The 24,211-nt window shown below is 39.2% G+C and overlaps 1 protein-coding gene across 4 annotated transcripts in view; it reads left to right on the plus strand.

Annotated features, from left to right (window-relative positions):
• The first annotated feature begins 6,006 nt into the window (after nucleotides 1-6,006).
• Nucleotides 6,007-24,211, plus strand: part of PDS5A (PDS5 cohesin associated factor A) — a 90,451-nt gene continuing 72,246 nt past the window's right edge. For all 4 annotated transcript variants that reach the window (XR_010430191.1, XM_064652994.1, XM_064652993.1 and 1 more), the window contains exons 1-2: nucleotides 6,007-6,168; nucleotides 6,238-6,408. Coding sequence is in view for 3 of the 4 variants with exons in the window: in XM_064652994.1 (XP_064509064.1) it covers nucleotides 6,022-6,168; nucleotides 6,238-6,408 (318 nt within the window). In the remaining variant the exon portion in view is untranslated. The remainder of the gene's footprint in view (nucleotides 6,169-6,237; nucleotides 6,409-24,211) is intronic.

Genomic DNA, 24,211 nt, shown 5'->3' on the forward strand with positions numbered 1-24,211 from the left:
ACAGATGGGGACAGACATTTTAGCAGGGCCTGTTGGGATAAGACAAGGGGTAATGGTTATAAACTAAAGGAGGGTAGATTTAAACTGGATATAAGGATTTTTTACAACAAGGGTGGTGAAACACTGGAATAGGTTACCCAGAGAGATCATGGATGCCCCATCTGTGGAAACATTCAAGGTCAGGTTGGACAGGGCTCTGAGCAACTTGATCTAATTGGAGATGTCCCTGCTCACTGTGAGGGGGAGGGCTGGACTGACTAGACATTTAAAGGTCCCTTCCAACCCAAACTATTCTATGATTCTGTTACAAACTGCCTTATCTCCAAGCATGTCTCAGAATAAGGACATTTTCAGACAGCACAGATAAAGCCCTCCTTACCAAAATGGGAGCAAAAAATAACATTTAGACAAATGGTGGCTAGATATCAGTTTCAAGGCAGTTTTTCATCCATACAGTATCTGGTCCTTCCCTTTATTCAGAACTGGGAGTACTCCATGAAAAGTTAGTGAGTTGTGGGACTCTTCCACAGCAGCACTTTGCATCTCCAGGTGATTGTCTTAATGAGATCATACGCACAAATCCCCCTGCACTCTTTTACAGATTTTATCTTGTCAGTGTAGAACATGGGAGACACAAAAGTCCCTGGTTTGGGACAAAACTCGCTTCCTGGTCTATTCTTAGAGTAATTTCACTGCAAATACCCTCTGGAATGGAACACTTCTGGAACTTTTTGATTATGGCAATGCACGTTGTGAAGAAGCCCACCTCTGACCCACCTCAATTTACAGCAGATGTAAAATGCATCAATTATTAAAATAGGCAGTTAATTAGGTGGTGTTATCAAAGACATGTTACACTGCAAAGTTTAATTAGAAATGTCAGGGATAACTCTGAAGGTCCAGGGTAGAAAACTTAGAGGCTATAATTTTAACTGGACAAGCTGCATGCAACTACATGTGCGAGAGACTCAACAGATGGACTAAGAGGAAAGACAACCAGAAACAAGGATTAATACCACAGTCAAAAAGCTATGAGAGAAAGCTTCTGTGTAAAACTGAGGGCAAAAAATTATTTTCCAGGGTTTGCTTTTTACTGAGTTCAGAGGAACTGGTATATTGTAGGAAACAATGCTTATCACTGGAAAAAGTAAATAGGCTTTCATAAGGAGAGGAAATAAACACCAGCATTCATAATTAGGAGGCAATCTGACAGAGAGCAACCTTCTAGATACGAAGAACTGGCCAGATATTACAGTTGAAAACAAGAAATTAAGCATTTTTTCCCCCTCTTGACCTATTTGATTGTGATTTAAAAAATTTAATACTGAAGGACCACAGTCCACCACCTGGTTCTGCAAAGCAGGAGCTTTCAAGAGCACAGCTATTATTAGGAAGACAAGTGCTTTCCTAACCTACTGGATAGGATTTCTTACTTGTCTGCCCAGCTGATTGATAGGTATTTCTTATTCTGCAGTTCCCAACACACTGTCATGCTTTAATATGACTGTTTACTTCTTAGTCATTGTTACTATCCATGTTTACTGTACTAACAAAGACCTGAGGACAACCATTAAGCAGTTCCTGGAAACGTGAGCATAGCTTAATTTAATCAACATGAATTAAAGGATCTTCTGAGCTTAAAGTAATCACTCCATACTCTCTTCTGTTTCACTTGAAAGCTGTTTTTTCTGAAAACCCTGTGCTGCATTATTTCTTCTACCAATAAAAACACATTTTTCCTTTCTTGGTCCTTTCCTTGAACCTCTCCTGTCACGAGAGAAAGAAGCACTTCACAAGTGTTCAACACCCTTTATTTCAATCATAGTCTAAAATATATTAATTAACAAACAAACAACAAGCAGATCAGAGTAAATACATCCCAATAAAAATAATGTGAATAAAGCTAATAAAATATCAATGGAAACAATAAAATCTGGGTGAAGACGAAAAGCACTCAGTCATATTATTAGACAGAGCTATCCATTAAAACTCATGGGATCATGTGAACCTGGCTACAGCTGTACAAGAAGCAGAGTCCAAGTCAGATCTCAGCTGCTTGCTGAAATTAGAAGGGTGAAGGTCAAACAAGCAAAAGCAACAAACCAGACACTAGCAGCTGTAATCATATCTTCGAGCAGATTTCGGGACTATACAGATTAAGAGCGCTACAAGTCAGATTACCTGAAGGTTTTATGTTTCTACATTCTGAAAATGCATTGCATATATTCAAGCTAATTGGCAGTTAAGTGTTCATCCACACCTCCCTTCATTGGTTGTGATATCAGAACCACTGGCTCTGTTTTTAGAATTTCAAATGGTGCAGAAGTACACTGCTTCTCTTCTGAGAAAAGATGGGATCTCTGCCTAATTAGCCCATGATTACAGAATTTGCACCTACTCCTCTCTCAGCCACTTGCTGATCATGACTTGTCTAAGACTCATTCAAAGCACCATATATCTGGCTAACATACTGCTGACTCATTATTACCTGTGAAAGCAGGAGTCTTGTGTGAACCTCTCCTAGACAGTCAACTTTCCACTGATGCTGTTCAAGACTTCTGTGTTATACGAACTTTGCTATTTGTCTGAAGTGTGCAAGAAGAGAAAGATCTTGGTCCACAACCAAGAGTACTTCGGTGTAGAGATTCACAAACAACTTGCTCAAGATGAAATACAATTTTAATCCAATGAGCAAACTTTGCCTGGCACTTTCAAGTCAAACCTTTGAATTGCCACGTCTAACTACATATTAGTTTCATTGTTCGTATGCCTTACAATGCAAGACTATCTTATTCTTCAGTGGAAAATAAAAGTGAATAGAAGTGCATACTAGAGGATTTGCACTGTGTTTGTCCTTAACTTAGACTAAAATCACGTTGTGGGAGCATAGCCCTTTACCTTTTCATTCTTATTCCCACTTCATAGCCCACTGTATAAACATTTCTAAGATGGTGTCAGTTTGTGAAAAACTTGTAGCCACAAGTTACACCAAAAAGTTATTACATTGTAGGTCACACTAATTATATGCATAAAACAGTGCTTTTCAATGACAGTTAAAGAATACTCAAAAATAAACATCAAACCCCAAGAAGTTCGGAGACTTAGGTGAAGTTTCTGGAATGCAACATCCATAATACTTCAATTCTGCCCGTGAAGAAGCCTGCCCAGTATCTTTCTAGCTTTATGCTTGAGTCATGAAAAAAAACTCCGCAAAGGTCACTTTAAATTTATTTCTTATGTTATTTTTACTAACTTATGTTCTCTCTTTTTCTATTTAAACTGAAGACAGCTCATACGGGTTTTTGATACATGCTTGCTTTATTTAGTTACAGAATAATCTTCTAGGATTTGTTTCTGATTTATTGTGTTAATAGAAGTGTGTTAAAATAAGAAATCTACATCAAATGAATTGTTTATATTAGTAATTTGATTTGGGAAGCAAAGTACCTAATGTAACAAATGTAAGGATAGAAAACCTAAATTTGTTCAAAGTATATTAATTCTGACAGTACCTCTTATTTGATTGACAACAAATTAGAGTTGATAGCTAGTCTGAGTACTTCAGCTCTAAGGGAAATCTAAGTGGTCCCTTTAGTTTGAATTAGGAAAAAAGATTACATGCTTGGTATTGGCTTTATTTATTTACTAAAATCAGTACAACCTTGTTAAAACTGAATCTTGTATCCCAGTCTTACAGTCACCTGTCCATTGTGAATGCCCAAATCAATCCGTCCTTAAGCCTGGAGAGAATCATTTTATCTAAGTCTGGACTCACAGCCAAATTTAAATGCCTGGTCTGATGACACCCTTCTAAATTTCAAAATCAGTGTCTGAGATCTTCAGTGTTCCTTGCAACTCTCAGTCATTTTCCCTATAATCCTTCTGAGCTGGTTTCATAGAGGCTATGGACATTCAAGGCTTTAACACCCCCAGGACAACACTGCAGGGAGACAAGAACACTGCTGTAGGAGAGCAATTTGCTACCCACATGCTATTACACCAAAAGTTCCAGAGAGTTCCTCAATCTTTGTACATTTTCTTCCCACACCTTGTAACGCTGAAATTTGGCATACTTCACCATAATCTTACTTACTTACCCCCCTTCCCGTCCCCTCACTCTCCTGCATCTTTCCTGCCGGCTGCCAGGCCATCCCAGCCCTTCAGCTGTGCCCAGCAAGGCCCCTGTCCCACATGTGCAACCCCTGCGGAGAAACTCGTCCCTCCACAGAGACTGGCCCTGGCCTCCTGCCTTCAATTTGCTCTAAAAAATATTCGTTAGAGATTTTCAAAACTGAGAAAAAATTATACTTTCAGCTGGTTCGAATAACGAAAAACAGTCAGCTGAAGGCCCTAAATTAGACTTGATCAGTTAAAAGTCATCTTCCAGCTGTCATGCACCTTCTCTGAGCAGCAGGGGCATCTGGAAAACACTTAACAGCCACCTATACTTCAGACGTGCAGGGCACATAATGCAGACTCAAAACAGACAGATATATCCCACTCTGCTACTGGCGACTTTCCAGACATACCCCATCCCCTGGAAATATGAATATTAAATTACAAAGACATTTTACACAGAAATATTTCCTAAGTTGGCTGGCGAGGGCTCCTTTGGTCTGCATATTCAGGTTTCTCCTGAAGATTTACAACCAAAGCGTGAATGCTGCTCTCTCTCCACATCTGCCTGGAGAAGGGCTGTTCACTCCGGCCTGCCACCCCACACACCGCTCCCCCACGTCTTCCTCTGTCACGCCGACCAGGCCCCAGATGCCTGAGGGACCGGCCGGACGAGCCCGCGCAGCCATGAGCGGCCCGGGCTCCGTGAGGCAGCACCAGCACGACTCTCGTCCTCCCGCCCTGCAGCCGGGACCCCGCGGGCTCGATCCCTGGCGCTGTCGGCAGCCGGACATCGCACTCGGCGCCGACCGCGGCCGCCTCGGCGGAGCCCGCCCGGCCCTGCCCGGCCCGGCCGCTCCCGGGCTTTTGGCGCCAAGCTGAGGCAGCGCTGCGGCGGCCGCGCCCGGGACCGCCCGCCCTGCGCGCGCCTCGGCACCGTGCGGGACTTACTGGGCGGCCTCGCCCCGGCCCCGGGGCTCGGGGCTCCTGGCGGGGCGGCGCCGCGGGCCCCGGACGAGCAGGGGAAGGGGAAGGGGCGGGGGCGGCGTGGAGGCTCCTCCCGGGCTGCGCTTCCCCGGGCGGGCGGAGAGCGGCGCTGGGTCCCCGCGGCGCACGCTCCGCCCGAGCCTCCCCCTCTCCCGGCCGCCGCCGCCGCTGCTGCCGCCACCGAGCCGCTCCCCCTCCCCCAGCCAGCGCTCCCGAGCAGGAGCCGACGCGCCGCGGAGCAGGAGGCGGCGGGAGCCCCCAGGGCAGTGGCCGGCGGGGTGGCGGCGGAGCGGCGAGCACCACCCGGCACGGAGGCTGCTCAATGCTGCACCTTCCGGAGCTGCATGAGGTAAAGGCGGCTCCGGGTCCCGCTTCCCCCCGTGCCCGCTCCCCGCTCCCCGCGGCCGCGGGGGTGTGTGCGCGGGGCCGGGGCCGCGGAGAGCTCTTTGTGGGCCCGGCTGGGTGCGGGGCGGCGGGGCGGTGGGGAGGGTGCGGGGCGAGGGCTGAGGGGACGTGAAGTTGCGGGAACAAATGGAAAGTGGCGAGTGGCCGGGCCCCCTCCCCGGGGGGGCTCCCGGCGGCGCAGGGGGGCGGGCGGGGGGCTCGGCGGGGCAGGGGGGCCACGGGGGGGTTTTGTTTGCGCTCGCCGCCGCCTCTCTCCCTCCCTCCCTCCCTCCCCCTCTCCTGTTGGCTTCTCTGCCTCCCGATAGTTTTGAGGCCTAACTGTTTAGGCCTCGTCTCTCGGCTCCGGGGCCGCTGTGCGGGCTCCGAACCCCCCCGGCGCCGGGAACGGCCTCTCCGCCCCCCCCTCGGGCCGTAAGGGGCCCTCGGCCGCGGGGCATCCTTCGATCGGGCCGCAAATTTCATTGTAAAATCGTCGGCTGCGAACTAACAGTGTTGGGCTGGAGCAGCTCCGCAATGAAAGGAGGCGCTGGGGGGGAGCGGAGGGGCCAGAGCCACGGGGAGAGGCTGCGGGCCGGGCCCCGCTCCCGCCGGGATGCGGAGGGGTCAGCGCCGGGGGGCGCGGCCGGCGGGGCGAACACCCGGGCCTTCAGCGAATTGAGGGTGAGGAATGGAAAAAGAGGGTTAGAAAGTCGTTTCCATTCTGCTGAACTTTTGTTTTCTAACCGATAGAGGCCGGTAGAGGACTGTGGAGAAGGAAAGTTTATAACCAGCAGCGCCAGGATGGACTTCCCTGCTACCCAACCAAAACCTGCTGCCGACGGTAAAATCATCTACTATCCTCCTGGAGTGAAGGAGATTACGGACAAAATTACCAACGATGAGGTGGTTAAACGGTTAAAGGTGAGCATCCCCCCTTCCCTACCACTTCTGCTCGTTAAGGTAAACATTTTTTCACTGGAATGGAGAACTGCCAGAGATTCCTTGTCCTTGTTGCCTGCAGACATTCATGGGAATACCACTTCCTTGCTTTTCCTTAAAAGAGGAAGACTCGTTTTTGTAATTCACGACTGTTCTCTTGCAAGTTCTCTCAACGCCAGAGTTGATACATTAAACTGCTAATTTGTACATGAAACACATCCACAGGTTTGGGGAGAGATCTGAAGTGGAATCATAGGTGATACTTACAGGATGTATTAGCAAAATTTTTTGGCAAGCGAGAAAGTTTTTATGAGTTTCAGCACTTTTAGCAAGTATAGTAGATCGAGTTAAGGGTATTCTTGACTGAAAAGACAGGACTGTTCACAAAAAAACAAAGATTAATTTGTGGAGGTTTTAGATGGAATTTTGAAGTTGTTTCATGTGTAAAACCTTCCTCAGACTTTGCACTTTAATATAATACATATTGTTTCTTTCCTACTCAGTATAACTGGTGTCTGGCAAAGTTGCTAAATTTTCATAAGTAAAAGAGATTGTTATAGAAGCATCCTCTCTGCTTGTTTGACAGCATCCTGGGAGCCTGTGAGGCTTATCTCTGATTTTTATTTTGTTAATCCCTTTTTCCACTGGGAAAAAAGTGAAGTGCTGCTGTGATACAGTGGTATTATTTCTTAACTCTATGCTGAAAATAGAGAATAAAGTTGAGCATTGATCAAATATTGACACAGCTCATTTGTTAACACCACGGTCTTTGGACCAGAAAGTTTCTGTAACCTGGGATTTGGTCCTATGCCCACATTGGATATGTAGTAATAATTTTTAGAGATTGGAAATATTCTGTCATCTGGTGATCTGTGTCCCATCACAACAGTGACCCCACAAAAACTGAAAAATAGAAACCAGAGCCTTGACTAGTCAATTAATACATTGAAAAGTTGTCTTAGCTATAAATGTGAGGAAAATGTAGAGTTTGTGCTTTACTTTCAAAGCAGCAAGGCACATGTCAGTTGTTTCATTGAAAATGAGCTTTGTTGTCCATTTACAGTTTTGTGAACAAGTCCTGCCTAGTATTTTTAAGACTCCAGTGGAATATGGCCAGTTACAGGAGAAGATCCTAGATTTGTGATTATTTAGACAGGCACCTTGGATCAAAGTCTGTGGAATGGGGAGAAGTGCAGTTTTGAGGTGCTTGTTGAAACGGATATTCTGTTTTGTCCCAGTTGGAGGACTTGCAGTAGTGAGCTGTGTCATTCCTAGATAATAGGAATAATAGAATTTCAAAATCATGTATATATGTTTTGTTGAGTTCACGTGTGTGTGCATGGATTGAACATAATTTTGAGGCTAAGAGCAGAATTTTTTCTGTCTGTTTTTAATGAACTAGTGTTCAGGTGGCCAAAAGATTTTAGACTAAATGGGAAAAAATACTTTGCTAGTGCAAAAGTACTGTACATTCTAGAACAAAGTAGGGGTTTTTTATGCTTTTGTATAGATATATATAATCTTTATGTAATCTGTTCTTCTTTATATCAACTTGATTTATAAAAGCAAATTCATTTTGGTATCTGGAATATTATAATGATGCAGTGCATGGGATGGAAATGCTTGAAAAAGATTTGTTCAGTTAAAAGATAACTTTCCCGAACTTTAAATATGACTTAATGATAAAAGCCAGCTTTAGCAGAATGTACAAACTCAGGCATGAATCAATTCTTGAAACTGTAGATTTTTTGCCTGCTTGGCCACACGTGAGCTAAAGATGCTCTTATAGATGATGTTTCTTACACAAAGTGCATAGGCAGCTTAACTTAGTGTTTTGGCCACCAGGTTCTGGATCAGTTCCTGCAGATTTTGGTTCTTTTAGCATGTTGAAGTCATGGTCAACTTAATTGGTTACAAATTTGTGTCCTTATTAGCAAATTTTCTGATATCACATCTGTATCTGTATTTTTGTGACCAGACCTCTTCTCCTAATGAAAGCTTTTCTTATTATTGGAACTTGAGACGTTCTGGGCACCTGTCCCAGAGTGCCTGAGCAGCAGCTTTTGTGCCAAGGACTTTTAAAAAGAATGTTTTTGTATCCTTTCCCTCCTTCTGCTTGGGGTTGTGGGTAGTAAAATGTAGGCCAGATACTTTCAAAGTGTTTTGATACATCTGTATGATAACATTATTACCGTCCTGAAAATGAAAATATTGAGAATTTTAAAATCAACATGCATCTTTTGAGCGATGTAGGAAAGAAAAGCCTCAGGGTTGCATATGTATGGCAAATGAAACGCAAGTTCAGGTGCTTAATGGAGTCAAAGGTAGTTTCTGGTGTGTTAGATTACATTGATGGGACGGTGCCTTAGAGTGGGACAGCATGTGATGTATAATTTCAGCTGTTGAGGAAGTGATTTTAACTGTGGTGTGCTGTGTCTGGGGAAAGTGTCCATTTAGTAGATCCAATTACATTTAACCGAACTAGGCAGCTGGCATGTAGGAATGTTGAGGTTTACTGTACTTTTGACTACAAAATGATTTTTTTTTCCTTAGGTCAGTCTTCCTTTTTACAGGGCAACTCTTCAAGTTATATAGTGATTGGTTTCAGGGCTGTAAATCCAATGCTGGCCAATTTGGGTAAGGCTTGTGGAGAGAGGTGATAACTTTTATTTAACCAAGTGATAGAAGGGGAAAACAAACAATTCTAAGGCACCCAAGTACCTCTCCTTCAGTTCCAAACCAAGCCAGCAACTAAATAAAAGTTGAGAGCCGTTGTATTAGCAGTGTTGTATTTCTTTCTGTAAGATAGCTGAAGGTTGAAAGAAGTTTTAGAAACTTGGCATCTGCTTTGCTGTGAAGCTTCTCTACGACTACTGAAATTTTTTCAAAACGGACTTAATTTTACTGCCTTGTTAAAATTCTAGACTTGTATACTGCTGTCAGTAAACTATTACATCTCAGGTATAACTTTGCGTGATCACAAGAGAATATTTTGATGTCATTTATATAAAACCATGTAGTAATGATGAATAAGATTTATTGTGGGGTATTTAATTGTCAGATGCACTACCACTAGCCCCATCAATCCAAAATGCATAGGGACTGACTTTTTCGGAGACCGATGTAAACAGTCCTGGTAGGCAAAGCCAGAACTGCCACCGAAAGAAGTGGCACTCTCTGGTGCTTGTCCCAGCCCCAGTTCTGTACCCTCTCTACAAGTATTTGGTTTTGCTGCACACCAGAACGGATGGGTCAACAGATCCAGGTTAGCCCTAACTATGTTAATTTTAACCTGAACCATTTTCTTATGTGACTTATCACGAGAGCTCACAAATAATTGGGCTGGCATAGGGGAAAAAGCAACTTCTTTCCGTGGCAGTCCTACCTTGGAACGTTGAAGGAACTTCACAGTCAATTTGAATGTGAAAGTTTGCAAATGTTTTCTTTTGAGATAGAGGTGGGGACTTCTGCATTGTTTCTGCAAAACTATCTTGCCTGCTAGACCTTTTACCATAAAAGAAATACTATAAGATGGTGAGTTCAGGTGCAGCTTTGTACTAAAGACTATACAGTTTGGTATAAGTGTATGACAAGTGTGTAGAAAAACAGAAAATATTTACAGTGCAGGATTTTTTTACCTGTAGATATCAGTGTAAGCAACACCAATTCATAAAATCTGTAAAAAAAAAAAAAATTCAGGTTTTTGTTTTGAGGGGTTTTGGGGGTGGAGAGAGTGATTTTTCCTTTTGTTTTTCAATCTGTCTAGTAGTCTTGTTCCTTTTCCCATGGTGACAGTCTGGCAAGGCATTTTCTGTGAAAAGTTTCGTTTGATTTGCACACCCCCCACACCCTTTAATTCTCTCTCCAATAGTCCCCCTGCCATCCCACCCCAAGGCCTAGCTTGTGATCATCTGGAGAAGTTAGCACTCCTGGTGTGCCTTGAAGTCTTCCTTATCTTGTCCCATGGCATTTCTTAGTTATCTGTGTTTCTGCCAGAGTGAAACAAACACTCCTTCTTCTCATTGTCTTTCTGTTTGCTCCTCTTGATATTAGGTATTGGCCTCTTTGTAGTTGGCCCTGTTACATTTTTATCTTCATATCACTAGAAGTAGCTGATGCTAGCAATTTACCTTATCATGCACAGGTTTTTTAGGTATCTGTTACATAATGTTAAAATTGAGAAAGGTTATTGTTGCTATTTAAATGTTTTGGAGTAGATTGTAGTTCTGTGAGAGGAAAAAAAAGCTACTCTTTACTCACTCTGATATTTCTGCATAAGTTAATGGCCACTCTCTTAAGATTGTGTAATTAGATGGAACTTTGACCTGACCTGGCTGTGCCAAAGTAGTTATTTTGAACAAGACTGAAAAATACAAATTAGAATATCATCTGGGAGAAGAGAGTCTGTTTTCCCTTGTGTCACACACTAGAATTTGGTATGTTTGAGGGGAAAAGGTATACACATATTAAGTATGTTGGATTGTGTTAGTTAATAAGTGCTCTTTGATGGCGAGACTTAGGTGACATGGGTATTTTCATGGCTTAGACCTCTGACTTGCATGTATTTACATGCTTATATTTAAGAATTATAAGTAATTTTGTGGAGGTCATATAGCCAGGTTACAGAAATTATCTGCAGTTAATTATTCTAACAATTTTAAAACTTCCATTAATTGTATTTAACTGCAGACTGCAGTTGCAATGTTCTTGAGCTATTGCCGGCCACAGAAGCCTAAAGCCAAATTTCTAATTTGATTTTGCTCATAGTTTAATCTTTTTAATTAGTTTGACTCTTGTAACAATCAAGTTTTTCATTAACTAGGACAGGCCACTAGTCAGAGAAGAAATTGTGTTCTGATTTTTTTTTTCCAATGGAATATTAACCAATTGCTTTGTAAATGTCCCAGTTTTGTCAGTCCTTAGAGGAATAGACCATGTAAGCTCACCCAGTTCACCCAGATGTTACTGAATTTCAAACTGATTGATGATGACACCCTTTGTTTTTTATCTGATAATTTTCTTTTCTTACAAGTGCATCAGTAATTAATGGCAATTTCACATGTACAATATTATTCTAATGGTTTCCCAGCAACAATAAGATAAATGTATTGTGAAAGAAAAGAAGCCACAATTTGAAAGGGGGGGAAAAAAGAGGTTGCTAAATTAGAAATGATAACTTCTGATGTCTGACCACCAAAATGGACAGACTAGTTCAGAAGTCTTTATGCCCTCATTTATTCTACTATAAACCTCAGAGAATTATTAATCCTATTCTTATGCTAATGCTTTTTTTGTGAGGTGACTGCATGATGTTAATCGCAGTTAAAAGATGAGGAACTGAAAGGCTACTGAAAGGGAAAAAAACAAAACCCCAGGCCCAGAAAGACAAGCTGGCTTCATATGCCTGATTTGGCATTTCTAAATGGTGACTTCTGAAGTGACTGTGCATTCTGTTGCATTCTACATGTTCAGACCACAAGTTCCTTTGATTTCAGTTAGATTTCTGAGTTCCTAGCACTTTAGTAAACCAGGCCTCATCATCACTCCTTAAAAACACAGAAAATGACAAATGTTTTCTGTGAAAATTGTCTTATAGGCTGTTTAACAAGCATTGTATAGAAACATGGTAATAGGTGGGAGGCTAACATTCAAGTCTTCAGACTTAACTGTTTGAAAATACGGCATAAATATTCCTTTTGTGCAGTATTTTTCTTCAGTTGTAGAATTCCAGCTTCAATAAATAAGAAAGATGGCCTTTGGGCAATATGCTTCTCTACCAACAACCTTGATTAACTCCAGAAGAAGATTTTCTGTGAACTGAACCAAGTAATGGCATCAAGTTTTAGGTTGTGGTGTTTTGGTTTTGTTTTTTATTGTTGTGGTTTTTTTTTGGGGGGGGTGTAATCACTTACCAAGTACTGTATTAGCATTAGGATTACAAAGTCTGACTAAAAGCTTGAGAAGTAAAGGATTATTTACCTTAGAAAAGAGATGAATAGGAGTTGTGATAACAGCATACAAAATTACAAATGACAGATAGTAAATTAGGAATTTCTGGGTTTCTCCCCCTCCTATGAAACAGAAACAAACTGTTAAAAGGCTAAATATTTCTTAGGGACATAATGGAAGGCCGCAGCAGACCAGAGCTGTACTAATGTTGTCTTTAGTGTAAGTGACATGATTTAATCATATAAATCCCTTTAGGTGGGTGTGTCTGTCAGTATGTATTTTTATGGTATAATGTGGGAGACTTTTTGTGTATTTAAATATTTTCAATAAAGTTTGGATACACAGTCCTTGACATATCGCTGCGCTCTTATGAGGAATTTGCATGCATGAGTTTGCGAAGATTTATAAAGGAAGTGCTCATCTCTCAACAGAAATACAAAGTGAAAGAAAAAACTATCCCTGGGCTTGCAGACAGGAGGTGATGGATAGGAAGGGAAATCAAAAGTATCTGAGGTTACTTTTCTGCCTCATCTACTTGAATCAATCCATACTATTTTGTCTGCTTAATGCCTATGTGCATCTTCTTCTGTGAAAAAGAAAAACAACAGGCAAAATAACTAGCATATCCTCAGTTCACAATATATATTATAGCAATTTTGGTAGTTAAAGAAACCAAACTTTTGTCTAGTCCCCAGTCTGTTAAACATTCTTCATATATGATTTTTCTCTGGACTGCAATACCTTGTTAATCATCATCGTTACCTAGAAATCTAAAACACATGCTTATTATTGGTGTCACTCAAAGCAATATGTGTTTGCTGGCTTTGCAGCTGCAGTAAACTAATAAATTGTATTCCCACTGCTGTGCTGACATCAGAATTTGGCTATTGCAAAGATGTCTTAAGCATGATGAAGTACTGTTAAAGCTAAACAAAGATAAAATTGGCACAAAGTATGTTTCTTCTCGGTAATGAAGATTGAAAACTTTCAGATACCTAGATAGTATGGGGATATTCTAAACTTAGGTTTTATTTATGAGAGACAGAAGATGCATACTTATCTGATGGAGATGCCAGAGGTGTGATGTTAGGGATCGGTTTTGCAGCCACAGTGGGAAGAAAGAGTCATTCAAATTTACTGTGAATACTGATCAGCCTTTTTAATGTCGTACTCTGAAGTGAGTTCCTGTTTCTTTCTGGTTGTTCAGTTACATTATCTAATCTTAATTGTAATCTGTTGTCTTCCATGGATAGAGCCTGTCACATTTGCTGAAATACAGTTTGGAAGTCATTAGCAATTTTAGACCTTAACATTTTTAGTATTGTATTTTAATACCTAATGGTAGAAATTATGACATCTATCCCCAGGAGATTTATCAAAACTTTCCAAACAGTTTAAACAGACAAAAAGTTTTGTACTGCCAGATTACATTGATAAGCATTGGAAGATACATGTCTTTTCTATTTATCAGTAATTTTTTGAACAGGCACCAATACTGAAGATGAAAGAGAAGGAGAAGGAACATTTTTAAAGGATTTTGGAGAAGTTTAGAGTTTTGCCCCCACACCATTCTTTGCTGCACTTGAAAAGTGCAGATGCTTTAAAAAAAAAAGTCATATTAGTGCTTAGTAGTATTACCGTTTCCTTGCAGTCATTAAAGAATTCTTTCCTCTGCAATTGTAGTCTCTGTCTGTCTTACAGCTCTCTGTGAGAATAACCTGATTGACCATCAGGGAATAGCTGGACATCTGCAGGTTTACAATATTTTTTTTTTAATATTGCGTAACTTACTGGTCTTAAAACTGTTCTATCAGTGCATCTAACATGAGAGACCATTGAAAAACCAAGTTGTGCTTACAGTGAAAATCTTATTGCTGTTGTTTTAAGTACCTGGGAATCAGTCTCTCAAAAACAGGAGGAAAACGTATGTTTTTCAGTTTACTTTGTATAAGTAATAGTTCTTTGCCTGCAAAAATGTTTTTAGCTTGCTTTTCTAATGAAATAAGTTTAATTTCTTTGTTACTGATTTAAGTTACATTAGTTCAAAACTTTGTGGCAGTTTGGCAGAGGTTTCAGAGATGGAACATTTGTCTAACTGGCGCTGAGCAGAACAGAGACATCCGAATCCAGTTTACACAAAGGAAAATGGACCAGCACTGTGAAGTGTTTCAAAAGGCAGCAGCCCCTGTGCTAGCTGGAATAAATTCAACTAATTACTGCATGGGTGTTTCAAATGTTGTAGGAGATGTGCTGCCCGCTCCCCAGTTCTCCAGGCACAGTGCCTGGGGGGAAGTGGGCAGGTAGTGCAGGAGGATGAGAGAAGGGCAGCAGAAGGGAGTGAGTTGGAAGCCCACTCGGAGGAGAGTGATGGAGAACAGATCTGTTGGAAATCAGCCAGTGGTAATTTTGCTGCTTATGATAAAATTACTTTCATATTGCAGCAGTACAGAAGGTAAACAGGTAAAATAAAGCACAAAAACTTTTTAATACTCTTTAACCCATGAACTGGTAGTGGGGCTGTGCATGGTATTTGAAAATATTACTAGTTTTTAAACTTAAAGTGGTGTTTTTTAACAATTGAGAATGATACCTATATTCTTTGATCATCTTGATGAAAATTGCTTATGCAATATGGTATTTACAGAAAGGGTAAAGCAAAAATGAAAAAAGAAAGCCGACCAAAAAACCCAAACAACTCAAAAGTAGCTAAAAATCTCAAAAGCTCTTTAGTTGTTGTTTTCTGTAGTACTTTTTTACATAATTAACTTTTTCAGGTTTTTTTTTGTTACTTAGAATCATGATGATGGTGCAAATGCTGAAGAAAAATGTGTGCAGTGAAAGTAGAGTTGAAGTTAGGAAGTGCTTAGTATAAAGAAATTTTGCAATTTGAGCATTATGATGATGTCATAGTGTGGATGTGAAAATAAGTTTGTTATAATAAGTTGTTCCTTGAAAAAAATAAGTTAACTGGCTTTACTTGTACCAATTCAATGAAAGGAAAATGTGGTTGCGTATTTCCTCTTAAAATTTTTACTCTATCTTCTTGTAGATGGAATAGTCAAAGTATGGTAAATCTTGTTATTTTAATATGATTTTTTTGTTTTAACTGTGTTTTTCTACTACTGTTTGAAAATATATGCATGTACTTAATTATCTAAAATGCATTAATGGTTCATAATAAACTCATTATTGAAATTTAATCAAAATATATTAATAATTTACTAGGAAATTATTTGAAAGTAAACTTTGAGGAATATAATAATTGTTGTTTTCTTGTAATTTAAACCTGATTTTCTATCACTTAACTCTGACTGCAGTGCCTTTTTGTGGGCCTTAGTCCTATCAGTCATAAAGGAAATAATTTTTGTTTAAAAACTTTGCTAACATGACATAGTGAAGAGTAATAATTCAGAAGTTATGCTGCTTTGTTTACACAATGGCACAATGTATCGTGCAGTACGTGAAGGGAGGTTTAATTCTTAAGCTGTTGCAGTCATAAGAATAAAGTAAGTAAGCTCATTGCTTACTACTTTTGATGGCAGAAACTATTCAGCGTTCTGGGGGGAAGTGGAAAAGGTGACCCTATATGGTTGCTTTTTGACAGGTGGTTCTTACCACTGAAGTGCTGCAGAATTAGCATTCATTCACCTATAAGGCAAAACAAAGAAATGCAAGGCAGCTTTAAAGCTTTTCTTCTGAAAATACATGTGTATTTAAATTCCTGATTCAGTGATCCTTTGTAAATGTAGTTGGCATGTGTCACTATTCCTGAAAAACTTCTAATCCATCTCTTCTCAAAAGCTCCCACTTCTGCTATTGCCAGTAGAATTCCAGTGGCAAGAAAAGAAGTACTATTTTTGCTCATGTGAAGTCACTAGAGGAAGGTTTAGGAGCTGTTAGTACCTTTTTTTTCCTTAGAAAATGCATGTAGACTATGAAAGTAGGCATAACTCTGCAGCCTAAGGGAAAGTGGGAAATCTGGAAATAAGATTTCAGCTTTGTTCCACTTGGAACTGGTAGTCTAGACTGCTGTTAAATTATGAGAATTTTGCTTTAGGAAATGAGAGGGTTCACCAAGTACAAAAACTGTATATCTGAGAATATATACACATTGATACAACTAGAAGTAGGTCAGTAGAAAACCTAATAAGTTGTTAAAAAAATTGAAGTGAAAATCAAGTTTAATGTCTGTGTTTCTGAACCTCAGTTTCAGGGAAGTGGAGGTGGCGTGTAATGTTTTCCAAAGTAATGGTCTTTCAGTCCTAGCCTGTGTTTCCCTTTAAAGGCTAAATCACCTTCAGTCAGATTACAGATTAAAAAGGCTACCATTTAATTTCAGTCTGTATGAGGGCTATTGTGCTTCTCTTTCTGTATACTATCTGAATTAATGCCTCTCAACACTTTGATTAAAAGCCTGGCATCATTCAGCATCCCCATAAAACTAATTTTAAAAGTAGCTTCAAAATTTTAGAAATTAAGACAATATTAATTGCTAGTGCCTTTAGAGGATTTGTTGAGAGTTTCCCCACTATTTTTCATATCAATTTTCTGCTCAAAAATGAAGCTATGGGCAAAAATAATTTCATTAGGAAGGTAAAGATGTGGAGGGGTAAGTAACAACAGGTTACTTCTGCAGAATATTGCAAGTCAGTTTAGTAATCTGAGTTGACCTGTATAATGGATATTTTAACACAGTCAAAAGGAAGTTAGTTTACCTAAAAATAATAATAAAAAAAATGCTAATTCTCTTTATAGTCTGTCAGAATTGTGTTCTGGAAGCTTGTCATCCTGACACTATTGTACCTGACTACTTTGAGTACTCTTAATTTGCTGCTACTACTTAAGGAAACAGTTGCTCGTCTTCACTGCAGCTGCTATTGCTGTTCAGAGTTGTTTTCCTTATTTGCATCAGCAGCACTCTTTAAGTCATACAAAAAGACTAGGGAAGAGACTAGTCTTCCCTAGTAGAGACTAGGGAAGGGAAAGTAGTTGGAAAGGATGGAGTTGCTACAGCAGAAGCTGGAGAATTGCACTGAATCAAACCCTGGTGTGTGGAAGCACGAACACCAAAGCCAGCATTTCCAGCCAGTGAAGTACTCTTGCTGCTTGTGGGCCATCCTTTTCCATATGCCAGCCTAGATGTGTCTGTGGCCTGCAGGATACTGCATTGTGGAAGTGATCCTATTCAAAAGCAGTCATTTTTTTCCACATAAGTTTTCATTTGGATTAGTGTGATTTATACAGTCACCTACTACCCCCTCCTTGCGTTGGCAGAAGCTATATGACAATCTTGGGGTGGCAGAACTGTTACTTGTAGTGACAGCCTAATTTGGAACACTATGTTCATTGGGTCTGACCTTACTAAATCAACTTTAGGTTTCATTAAACTGCACCCTGAGATTAGGCTGAAGTAATGTCACCCTTCCCTATCCATTTTTACAGCCATGTAGTGAGCTGGTTCAAGAAGCAGATGAATCCGAAAAGTAACCTGGCCAGAAAACGAAATTTTTCAGTAGTGTCACTGATCAGTCACATACAGGAATAATAGAGGGATGAATCTGACAGATTTAGGTTGACTCACACAGCCATGACACTGCACCCTAAGAAATTCTACTAACGTCCACCCACCCCCCTCTATTTGTGAGGCAGTATCTGTAAAAAAAGAAAAGTCTCTCTTGTTTTGGGGAGCTGCAAATGTGTGTGCAGTGAATGATGTACTGGCCTTCCATGTCTGAGAAAAGAAACTAAGAAACAGAGGAGAATATTCTCTGGTTGCAAACAATGGAAATCAGTGCTGCGTTTGTACTCAAATGTGTGTATTTTGCTGGTGTCAGTAATTTTGAGCTAATGTGAATGTTGTGGAATCCACATGAATTTTCTAATGTTTATCTGTCTGCTGTAATAGATCATACAATTCATCCTAATACATGATTGCTTTAAAAATAAATTGATTTTTACATTGGAATTCAGACTTGATGTAGCAGTAAGTAGAGAGAGATACTTAGATACACCTCCCCTTCCTCTAGGATTGTTAGGTTTCCTCCTTTTCCCCCTTATTGTCTTCCCCATTAGTACGGAAGAAGCAACTCGAGGTTTCAGTGTTTTTGAGGCCTCCCTACACCTGATGGTTCACAGTTCTGTACCAGTATTATGAGTATGACATGTGGTCTGTGATGTTTAGGCTGGTCTTTTCCTGTTCTGCAGTCCAAACTACTGAGTCTTGTGCCGTGACTTGAACTAGAGTAGGCGGTACAGGCCAGTGCTTGCAAACAGATTTGTCTTCATGCCAGCTCTCATTCTTACTGTTTTTCTCTTCCTGATCCCTGCTGTAGTTGATTGTTCTTTAAACAAAGACATGTGCTAACTTACAGGATATGTATCTGTCTGTAGGGGAATATGTGTGTGCATATGTACACAGAGATGAATCTTTTATTTCCAGATAATCATACATGCAAAAAAATTGTACTACCCAGCAGATTAGGCACCATAAATAGCTTTCTCCCCCTAAGCATGAACTGATAATATGCAAGTGGTAGAATCATTTCATGTGTCATCCCAAAGCCAACATTATTAACACTCCACAGGGCTCCTAGCAGGAATAGACCATGAGTTTACTCCTGCACATGAAGCTCTTCCAGAATAATTATTGTTCTTTAGGTCGTTTCACTAAAATATTTTACACTTCAGGGCCTGAGAGTTGAACCGAACATATTGTTAAGGACTCCTTGATAGGCCAGAAATCCCGCAGCTGTTGAAAGATGTCACATAATTTTATTTATTCTTCAAAGAGGCAGTGTTTACAAGGAGCTTGCACTTTTGTTGTGGTTATATGCATTGAAATTCTGTAGTTGCCAAACTTCATCCAACCTTAGAACTGAATTTTGCCTGCTTTTCTGGTAGTAATGTCTTTGTATATGGAAATTTCTATGAAAATAGCTGCATGGGAATGCTGCCAGAAACTTTTGGATGAAGTTATATGGATAATTTTGATTATACAAATCCTCCCTTTGAAATAATTTGATTTCACTTCATATTATGGGGTTTGTGGCTTGTTGGTTTTAGTTGTTTCATTTTTGTATTATTATTAAAGTAAGCCTTTACTTGTACTCTTCAATGTAGAAAACTTAAAAGTAATGCTTAAGAAATGAATGTCTGGATATATTCACCTCTCAGTAGCATATTGGGATTTCCTGGGTTCAGTCTTTTTGTTTGTAAATGGGTTTTGGGTACATTTATGGGAAGCTAGATGGAGACTAATACCAATTTTACTATAAACTGCCTTTGTGCTGTCTTAATTCTGACCAGACTGCTTGTAAAACCATCATACTACAAAGGAGGGGTGAAGATGTTCTGGGTTTCCTGGGCTTCTCCGAGGTTGCTGACTAGAAGATACTGCTTTCTCATCCTAGAGAGGTGATAAGCATAGAGCATACAAAATGCTTAAATTGGAAGAGTACTTTAGTGATGGAAAACTACTTTTCTACTGCTTGGTCTCTCAATACCTGATTAACACGAGAATCAGCTGTCCTCTGACATCTGAAAGCAGCTCCTAAGCAAATGCAAAACAAATCTTGTAGACACAGTGTCAGCAATATGCAGGTGGCCGGTACCTGATTTGAATATTACTCTATGATATTACCATTTTTGAACTCTATGTGTGAGCAGTCAGAGCTCTGGCAAAAGAAAGATGCTTGAAGTTAACGCAGAGCAAGGGAATGGTTTCAAGCAGGCAGCAGGAAGCATTTTTCTCCATACTTCAGTTTTCTTTGCTGGATGTTTCCCTTTGGTACTTCTTTTTGATCCTTAGTACAGGGTAGTACTTACCTTTAATGAGGGAAGTGCCAATAGTGGTACCTGGGAGTAACACCTCTTCAGCTCTCATGGTTAGGAATTTCAGCCCTATCCAGATTATGGTTATTTGCTCTACTCTCAACATCTGAAACAGAATTCTGTGATTAATCTCATCATGAATGTTATCAGTGTTTTGAGACTATCGAATATAAATACTGAAGCATTTTCATCAAATAAGTTACTTGGTCAGCAACTGCTTGTTGTTTCCTCCTACACTACTTTTCCATAAAATTTATTGTCCAGTATTAGGTCTCAGCCATTTTCTTTAAGGTGCTAAATGGCTTCAGCTTAATGCCTGAGTTTTAGACACTGAAGATTGTAGTTGACAGGTTTTATTTCCCGATCATAAATCTTAGCCAACAGCATTTTTCATTTTTAGGATGTCCACTGAACTCCTGCAGCTATTGAAGAGTATTGCAAACCTTCACAATCTGTAGGTCAAAGTGCATTTCTGAATTCCTTCTTCCTCTCTGTGAACATGCTCTGCAAAATGTTTTGATTTTGAATTAAAAAAAAACAAGACCACCAATTCAATCAGAATTAAATAGGGCATTGTTATATTTTTCTTTTTAGGATGGGAAGATGAGAAAGCAAACATAGCAAGGTACATTCCATAGGGGCTTTTTTTGTAAACGGGTTCAGTATAACAGTACATGGTTTGCATGCTATGATCATGAGAGTGATTAAAAAAAATTAAAACAAAATGCACAAAAAAACAGAAAAACAAATTCCAGAACAGGAATGAAGACATTTCATCCTGTTTTGGCTTTTGAAGCATAATAACATGTATTATGCTTCATGTATTTGAAGTCTTGTATCTGCAAACTTAAGGGAAACATAATACCTTTATGTGGGATTCAGGACCAAAAGGCGATAACTATACTATCTACAATGTTTTTAGATAAGAAAAGTTAAATTTTGTGCTTATGTGTGATGTCTCGTGTATACTTAAGAAAGATTAAATGGTTTGTTTTGACAGTCACCTGGTCAATTAGTCGTCATTCTTCTGCATAGTATGTGAAAGAGATCTGTTGTGTCCTTTTAAAGGTAACATTTCCCCTACTTTTTCAAATTTCCCAATCATTGTTTTTTAGGATATTTTATATGTGTTAGCTGCCTTTTGAATCTTCAGCATGTGCATGTGGACTACTGCTCTGAGATCACTGCAGCTGAGCAAGTGAAGTTGTCTCTGTCATTTTTGAGTCATAAAAACAAAGATCATTTTTAAATAAGGTGTTATTTTGGCCTCAGCTGCTTCAGTCCAGTACTCTGGATGAAGTGTGTGCTTTCTTGTGTGTTCTGGGCAATCATAATTTTTTAGGCCGAGGCTTGCTGTCTTCTTTGTAAGCTTCTCAGATATCTCTTCGACACTGTCTCTTTGTCACAGATGCAGATGTTTGTGAAATGACCAAATCTGCCACTGGGTACCAAATTTATGTTCATGCTTGGGGTACAGTTTGGCATTGTTTTGGATGTCTAATTTAAATGTAAAGGGAATCAGCTACATCTCCCAGCTATTTAGGGTGAAGGCAAAAGTTACCGGGCAGTGGTACTGTTGTAGCGCTAGAATTTATTGAGTGAGTTTAACTGTACTATGAGACTCAGAAACTGTAAAATTTAATGGGTAACAAAACATTTTATTTCTAATAAAGTATTAAACTAGATGCTAAAGTAACTTTAGATGCATAACCTCAAGAACCTCTCTCTAGTCTCACCTCCACTGTGGTTTTGTACATTGAGATTTCTCAAATTTTGTCATGGAGATAAGTGATTTTTCTGAATGAACATGCCAAAGCATTTTGCCAATACAGAGCTACTATGTCTCAAGTGCTTTTTAAAGTATGTTGGACCTTTAAAAATTTTGTGTGATTTTGTGTGATTCCTGTTCTTTAAGGATGTTGCTGGCAGCTATTTAAATTATCTTTCATACTTGCAGGTTGCTGATTCCAGCAATGTAGTTTAGTGAAAAGTTATTTTCAACTAGGTTCAGCATGATCAATTCTGAGGCTGAACTTAAATGGTGTATTTAAAATATATAAATTAAATATTAAACACATAAGTAGTGTATTTTCTAATAAAAACCAGTAAAAGACTTTCCAGCCTTTAGCTTTGAGAAATCTGCCCAATTTGAGTTTTTCGTTACATAGTTATATGATTTTATTTCCCCCCAGAAAAATTATTCAGAGATAATGAAATTGTTACACTAATTGGAGAGCTTCAAAGTAAAGCAGAAATTAATGTAGAGGTCAAAATGAGAAAACACTGCATGATGCAGGTGATGTGAGTAGATTCACCAAGAATGGATTGGGAAAATTGTCTAATGGTGGATACCTGATATCTGAGTGACAGTGGTTATACTGTCACTATATATATGTCTTTATCTGAATTTTGTTTCTAACAGAGAAGAGAAATTGAAGTACTCTCTACGATTTTTGGGACACTGGTGATCTGTATATATTTCACTAGTGAGGCTTTAATACAAGAAGGCTCCTTAGTGGAACCTTTTAAAAAACTTTGGTCATGTTTTGAAAACATTCTTAAAAAGACAAAAACAGCCTTGTGTTAATGCTTTATATCTGATATACTGCCTGCTTCTTATCTTAGCAAAATCAGTAGCTGTAAAGCTGTGTGATTACATATGAGGAATGTTGAGGGACGGGTACAGCATTATGGTCATTCTCTAGCTATCCAAGGGAAGGAATTTGATGGAACTGATAGGCAAAATAGTTGCAGAACTCTTGTGGTGGAAACCAGGAGTTACTTGAAGTTCTCAAAATATTAGAGAATTCCCAGACAAGACTTTATTAGCCCATAATTAAAATAACTACCTAAAATCAACGAAGTCACCACTACTCTGGGATTTGACATACTGTCTTCTAAAACAGTATTCCTAATCCAGAAAGGAATAATGGTGCTCTGTAAAAGCAGTAATTTGGTTGTTTTTTCTTCAGTTGGGTAAAAAGAGAGTCATGGTTTTGTAAACAGAGTACATATTTTGGATGGGAGATAATTTTCAATCAGCTCAAGGTAGCAATATTGCTTGAAAATATCACTAAAATGTTTAGCAAAGTTAGAAACAAGTGAAAACATAGTCCTGTTACTGGTGATTGGGTGTAAATGTCAAGACTCAGCAAATAAAAATAGGTATGAGATAGAGACATGATGGGAAAACCTGGGGTTTTTTCTGTCTTCCTTTCTTTTCCTTGCTCTCCCGCCTCTGTCTTTTCATTTTTCATTTTTATTTTTTCCTTGGACATACAAATGCAATTGCTCCCATACCCAAAATGGAAAAGTCTACATTTTATTTTGAAATACTATATCATAAAATGTACAGTAAAAACATTAAAAACCAACATTTTAAATACTGTCATGTAAAGTCCATCAAAATGCTTTCTATAAGTATATTAATTTTGAAATATTTCTCTGCTTTTAATATTGCCAATTATGATGGTAATATGAGTTTCTTGAAGAATTTTCATATTGTTCTTTGCTACTTACATTATAATAAAATGCACAGACTTATCATATTAATTTTAGAGGCTTATTTCTCAGAAAGTGAATATCATACACATAATTATTCTGTCTTTATCATCATCCTGTTGCTGAGCACTGTGGATTTGGCTTTCCTATCCTTATATAAGCAATAATAGTGTCTTATTTCTCCTTTAGTCTCCCACCTCATTTTAATGACAATATTTACAATGGAAAATTTCTTTAAAATATTTTTTTATTATTTTTGTTCATTTCACATGTATCAGAAATCAGTTTCCTACTTAGGAATACTTGTAATTATTCACAGTAAAATAATTTAGGCTTACTAAATGAATTCTACGAATACAGTGCTTTCCATATACTTATTAGACATAATTTTCTTCCTCCTCATTAAAGAATTAAATAAGACTTACAAACAGGAAACCATTCCAGATATGTTTCAGGTCCAGTTTTTTAGGCATCAGTTTTTTCCCGTGCTTCAAGATTTTCCAGA

The sequence above is a fragment of the Pseudopipra pipra genome, chromosome 4 (assembly GCF_036250125.1).
Source record: "Pseudopipra pipra isolate bDixPip1 chromosome 4, bDixPip1.hap1, whole genome shotgun sequence".
In the NCBI taxonomy this organism is placed as follows: Eukaryota; Metazoa; Chordata; class Aves; order Passeriformes; family Pipridae; genus Pseudopipra; species Pseudopipra pipra.